The sequence below is a fragment of the Olea europaea genome, chromosome 13, assembly GCF_002742605.1.
Source record: "Olea europaea var. sylvestris chromosome 13, O_europaea_v1, whole genome shotgun sequence".
Taxonomy (NCBI): domain Eukaryota; kingdom Viridiplantae; phylum Streptophyta; class Magnoliopsida; order Lamiales; family Oleaceae; genus Olea; species Olea europaea.
In genome coordinates, this window is record NC_036249.1 from 26,167,959 (window position 1) to 26,174,070 (window position 6,112).

The 6,112-nt window shown below is 43.3% G+C and overlaps 1 protein-coding gene across 5 annotated transcripts; it reads right to left on the reverse strand.

Moving 5' to 3' along the window:
* Positions 1-94: 94 nt before the first annotated feature.
* LOC111408042 (pentatricopeptide repeat-containing protein At5g64320, mitochondrial-like) lies at positions 95-3,266 on the reverse strand. Of its 5 annotated transcripts, none has more exons than XM_023037799.1 (3): positions 3,083-3,266; positions 638-2,807; positions 95-350 (listed from the first exon to the last, which is right to left on the reverse strand). In XM_023037799.1, the coding sequence occupies exon 2, from the start codon at positions 2,790-2,792 to the stop codon at positions 660-662; it is 2,133 nt and encodes a 710-aa protein (XP_022893567.1). In that variant the 5' UTR covers positions 2,793-2,807; positions 3,083-3,266; the 3' UTR covers positions 95-350; positions 638-659. The 5 variants fall into 5 exon arrangements, with proteins under 5 accessions (XP_022893567.1, XP_022893566.1, XP_022893565.1 ...); XM_023037798.1 differs by having other exon boundaries at positions 95-390; XM_023037797.1 differs by having other exon boundaries at positions 95-400.
* Positions 3,267-6,112: the final 2,846 nt, after the last annotated feature.

Here is a 6,112-nt window from a genome sequence, read left to right on the forward strand (position 1 = left end):
TTGATATCATCCAAATTCCGAACAGCGTGTAGAAGACATATACCATCAATTTCATCATTCAAGACTCATAATTAATCAAATTTATCATCTCAACTAATGCGAAAATAAATTACAGTGTAAAATAAAGATAAGATTCTTTTTAGAACTACAATAGAGCATTATCGTCAAAACATATCGACTAAACCCCAAATAACTCATTAAAAAAAAAAGAAAAAGAAAGAGAGTAACAATCTGCCAACCTGCCATTACTGCTCTCGAGCTTAATTCTCCTGAGAAGATCTGTGGTCTTGCTGGTTAACATTGGACCCACAATCACGTGAATTTCACCCGACCTCAAAGCGGCGTGCAAGCTTCAAATTCAATTACAATTTGAGGGATTTGCACAGTTCACTAGGAAATGCTTCACAGAAATTCAGGATAAAAAATTAGGGCTTTGGAGAGATTTAGCAGCAAGCATGTGTCTGTAGGTTTTGCATAAAATAATGGATTGCTGAGAGTGGAATAGCAGGAAAAAGTAGTGGCACAACTAGAAAATGTTGGAGAGAGAGCGAGAAATGATTTCATTCTTGATACAGTTGACATGAAACAGGTTATTGAGTAGAGGCATTTAAATTGAAGAAAACAAGTGTATACTGACCTAATATAGACAAGGCAATCATTTAACCTCTCCTCATTACCCTTTTCAACAAATTGGTGACTAGTATGTGCCATGTTACATTATCTGGTGTCAATCCATGGGACACACCTCTAGTTAAAAGTGCATATGCCTCCTCAAGCATGCCCATTTTACAGTAAGAACCTATCAAGATGTTATAAGTGACAGCATCTGGACAGACACCTTGACTTTGTAATTTGTCAAAGAGATTAAGAGCTTCCTCAACACGTCCTGTCTTGCATAAACCACTTATAAGACTGTTATATGAGACTATATCGGGTTTTAATCCTCGATGAAGCATCTCTCTCAAATATTCAAGGGCATTTTGTACCTTCCCAGCTTTGCATAAGCCATTAATCAAAATATTGCATGATTTAGTATTAGGATTCAGCCCCTTTCTCAACATTTCTTCAAAGAGACCCACAGCCTTTTCTATTGCCCCATCTTGGCACAGTGCTTTTATAAGTCCAGTGTAAGTGAAGTCATCAAGGGGACATCCTCTGAATAACATATCGTTAACTAGCTTAAATGCTTCTTGAATTGCACCTTTCCTCAGGAAAGAATGAATCAATGTGTTATATGTTACAGTATTCGCTATAACTCCCTCTGTGAACATATCTCGGTACAAGCGAAGTGCCTCTTCCATCTTATCAATTTTGCAAAGCCCATTTATCAAAGAATTGAACGTGAATATGTCAGGCTTACATCCTTTGCTGGGCATATCACTAAAGATTTCCATCGCCTCATGTATCTTATTGTCCTTGCAGAAGGCAGATAATAGACAGTTATATCCCACCGTATTTAGGCAGAGACCTTTGGATGACATTTCGTCCATAATGTCATTGGCTTCTTCCAACCGGCCTTCCTTGCAGAAGCCATCAATCAAAATGGTGTAGGTGATAACGTTTGGCTCACAACCATAAGATGACATCTCCTCCACCACTTGGTGAGCTGAGGCAAAGAATCCTTTCTTGCAAAGCCCACGAAGAAGTATATTAAAAGTATAAACATCTGGCTGACAGCCAGTACCAAACATGTTCTTGTTTAATATAGATTTTGCTTCGTCAAATCGACCGTGTGTGACATAGCCATTAATCAAAGTATTAAACAGGATAACATTAGGATAGGGCACTTTCATCAGCAGTGCCCTTGCTTCGTCCACCTGACCTGTTTTACATAGCCCTTGCATTAAAACTCCATAAGTTATAGCATCAGGGGCAAACCCTCGAATAAGCATCCTATCTACCAATTTGGCGGCCTCATGAACACGATCAGCACCACAAAGACCAATTATGACGTCGTTGAATGTATTGACATCTGGTAAGCAACTCATGAGAAACATCTCTTCCAAAAGTTTCAAAGCTTCATTCACTCTGTTGGTCTCAGATAGAGCGTGTATAAGTGTCTGATAAACTATTGAATTCGGCACACATCCATATTTCGTCATGTCTCTGAGGAGGGAGCATGCAGAATCAACCTCTTTCACTTTACAAAGTGCTTTCATTACTCTAGCAAAAGTAAAAACAGTAGGGGAGATGCCCTTGCTCAACATCTCATAAACAACATTTGGAGCAACTTTTGGACAGTTCCCTGCCAGCAGAATATCCAACACAACATTATAAGACTTAAATGTAGGTTCACAAGAGAATGTAGTCCTCATATCCAAAAGCCACCTGGTTGCTTGCCCAGGCAAACCACCTCTTCCATAGTGCCTCATAATCATAATGAAAAGAGACTCTGTAAAAACTATCCCTTCTTCTTTCATCTGCATTAATAACCTATCAATGATCTTAAAATCCCCAGCAGCCCCAGCTTTATCAATCAAAGTATAGTAGACATCAAACGAATGGCAATAGCCCTTCTGGGCACCGGCCCACTGAAACAACTCCATCGATGTTGACACATCCAGTGGGAGCTCCAGCAATTTATTAAGCTGAAATGGAGAAATTTTATTGAGTGATTTTCGGAGTTCTATTAGGTCAAATGGCTTAAGTAATCTTTCCCATTCAGTCTCAGACTCTGTTCCATCACTGAAACTTCCATTTTTCCCACAGGTAGAAAAAGGAAAAGTAGGAGTCCTGCGCAACCACTGTAGTTTTTCCCATGTACGTATCCAAAAATTTGATCTTTTTAGCATACTCTAATTCGACAGCTGAAAATTTTCAGAAAATGACAACGTAATCAAAATATAGAGAAGCAATCCATTAACTTTTTCCCAATTTTGAGAATTATCCGTCAAATGATTCCATTGGCCCAGTTTCAGCAATTGATTTCCAATTACTTTCTACCAGTCCCCGCAACAAGAAAGAAATTACTTTTTCTGTGTATTTATAAGAAAAATTTAGATAAATTTTATATAAATATGCAGATCAAAATGTTAGCTAAGAAGCGCAAGAACGTAGTAGTATAGGGTAGAATATCAATTACCTTGCAGAAAATTTAGAGATGTAGACTAAAAGAGTGCGGACTCCGTAACAGCTTGGGCCTGTTCCGAACTCTGTTCGTATGGTATAGATTTTTTCATTCTCTCCTCTCTCTCTCGCGTCTCGCGTCTCGAGCAAAGCCTCAAAGGAAAAATCGTACACGGTACATTATCATAGTTACACTTGGTCCCTTGAGTACTCCTGCTTACAAGTTTGTCAAATTTTAATGCACCGTGTAAATATTGCTTGTGCAGAGCCTCCGTGCTAGTGACAAGACTTGACCTTTATGCTTATGACAAATATTTCATCAATCATTCAAATGAGATCTTTGTACAGACGATTTCTTGGGAGAAGTGAACATGGAGGACACTTCCCTGTTCTTCGGAGGCTCCTGCATCAGTTTCGGGGCTTCGGCCATTCACACAATACTTCCGCTTGAGGGCTTCAGCTACCTTCAACTAGCTTTAGCATCATGACTTCGGTGAAAGGCGCCTCGACTGTTGGACTTCGGCCTGAAGGGCTTCGACCATTGCCCACCTTCGCCGGAGTGCCACGTGGTTCGGCCTGAGTGGGCCATTGGTCCAGGTGGATTGGCCAAGTGTGACAACACGCAACAATAGTCCCTCAAGTCCAAGTATGGTCATTTATGTAATGCGTGGACTTTAATGAAGTAAAAATTGAAAGAATTTTTTGAACTCCAAATAATAGTCCCCGAAGTCGAAGTGTATATATTTATATTAGAGTTGGAATTAGAAATGTGTTGAAATTGAAGACGAAAATAAGGTGGTTTGAGAAACCAAACCTGCGAAACTTGATGGCTGAATGTTGAAGTTGAAGCCAAGGTGGTTGGGAAATCGAACTGCGGGGCTTGATGGCTGAATGTTGAAGTTGAAGCCGAGGTGGTTGGGAAACTGAACCTGCGAGGCTTGATGGCTGAATGTTGAAGTTGAAGCCGAGGTTCAATGGTAATGATTATGCCTCGATGGCTGTGCCAATGATTTGATATTTTGTGCTTGTTTTCGAGGAAAATATGGCAGACCCGTACGACTTCCAAGGCGCTTGCTGCCGTCGAATTAAAAATACAATTATGAGGATAGCTGGAGGTTCTAGAAGCAGACGCTTGAATCTGAGGACGGGGTGACTGGGATGTACGCTTGAATCTGAGGCGTAGGTTTGAAAAACCATTTGAATTCAACGCCTCGGATTTGTTCTTCAATGGAGGGTTCAAATTGACTGAGATTCGATCTGACGGCTGGGGCTCGTCCTAGACCTCTATAAAAGGTAAGAGAATCCCATTTTTTAGGACTTTTGAAACTTTTCAATTTGATTCTCTCTCAAATTCTTGAATCTTTCCGTCGTCAAGGCTACTCGTTTTTTGATTTTTCGGCTTATCTCCGTTCGCGTAGTGTTCTTCCCTTAGGTATCATTTGCAGAAGAATCTCTTTTTTGTTGCATTGATTCTGTGAGATGGAGTCCATCTCGGGTAGGGAGTTGGTGACGGTTGCGTCGTTAGATTATGAGGTCAGTCAGAGGGGGGATGCTGAGGCTGATAGTTATGCCATGACCAAGGACCCAGTAGATTATACTGAAGCGTGGGGTGCGTCTAGGGTGCCCTCAAGTATGACGTGGAAAAGGTTAGGAGAGATCAGGGAAAGATACAGTGTCCCCCATACCATAGAAATGCTAGTACTCGAGCCAAATGAGCGAGCCTGCTATCCGAGGTCCGGATGCGTGGCAGTCAGTGAATACTTGTTTAAGGCCGGTATGCATTTTCCTCTGTACCCCTTCTTTAGGGCAGTGCTAAGGAACTTTATGTTGTCGTTGACCCAGGTTCTGCCAAATGGGTGGAGCCAGTTGGTCGGCTCGTACTTCCTATGGAAGGAGGTGTCACTTGGGGAGGACATGCCTCTCTATGTATTTATGACCCTGTTCCAGCCTCGGGTGATTGGGAAGGAGCATAAAGGGTGGTACTACCTCACGCCTTAGGGGGCTCACGCACCTTTTGTGGTGGGACTTCCTTCCTCTATCAAGGGGTGGAAGGAGTCTTGGTTCTGGGTGCGAGGTAAATGGCAGGCAGTGGAGGGTGACAAAGCCCTATCATGCACAGTGCCGACCCAGTACTACGAAGCTCGTGAGTCTCCCAACCTCTGCTTATCTTTTGTAGTCAGAATATGAATTCTTCTAACTGATGGAGGTTCCTTTGCAGATAGTAGTATGAGGTTCAAGCTCAGCAGGGAAGAATTCGAGGCGATAGAGGACATATACAAGAGGCCTCTGAAGTTTCGGCATTTCGATCACTTGATTGATAGAAGCAGATACTTCTTGGACTTCGAGCTGATGGCCTCCAGAGGTATGAGGCCCCAACACTTGATGTTTTTATCCTTAATATTTCTTACGCTGATGCTAATCTGACATGTTGTGCAGACAAATTCAAGAAGAGGGAGTACCCAGCTCCGGACATGGCCTCCATCTTGAAGGCCACTTCTATTGCAATGGCGAGGCCCCTGAAGCTCGGGTCCAGTGGAGCAAAAGAAGTCCGAGGCAGGGTTGAGCGCCTGTCGAAGGACTGCACCCCCAGGGCCTCGGAGGAGGCAACTACTCAGAGGCCAGAGAAGCCGAAGGAGCCACGGGGCAAGGAGAAAGTCTCTGAGGAGACTAAGAAGAGGAAGCTGGTGCGAGGCCAAATCAACAGGCGAGCCAAAGCTGCTTGCATTTGCCTCCAAAGCCATCAAGTTAGAAATGGTCAGAGAGGCTGAGGCTGAGGAGGCTAAGGAGGAGGCTGCGAGGAGGGCTGCTGAGGCTGTCGAGGAGGAGGCAGCTAAACAAAAGCCTGTTCGGGAAAAGGGGAAGTCTCCGAGCTTCCTAAATGGAAGGGAGGAGACCTTGGCCCCAGCCTTGGTGGAGGCTCTTCCCCAGGAGGTCCGAAGCGCCACGAAGAACTTTTACCGTTTCTGGACGGACAGGTGACAGTTGCATGCCTCCTCCTGCGATGCCACCGACCTAACGAGGGCGTTGGTAAGCCAAAGTATCAGGA

Coding starts and splice junctions, on each gene's coding strand:
- LOC111408042 (XM_023037799.1), bottom strand. CDS start 2,792: ATGCTAAAAAGATCAAATTTTTGGATACGTACATGGGAAAAACTACAG.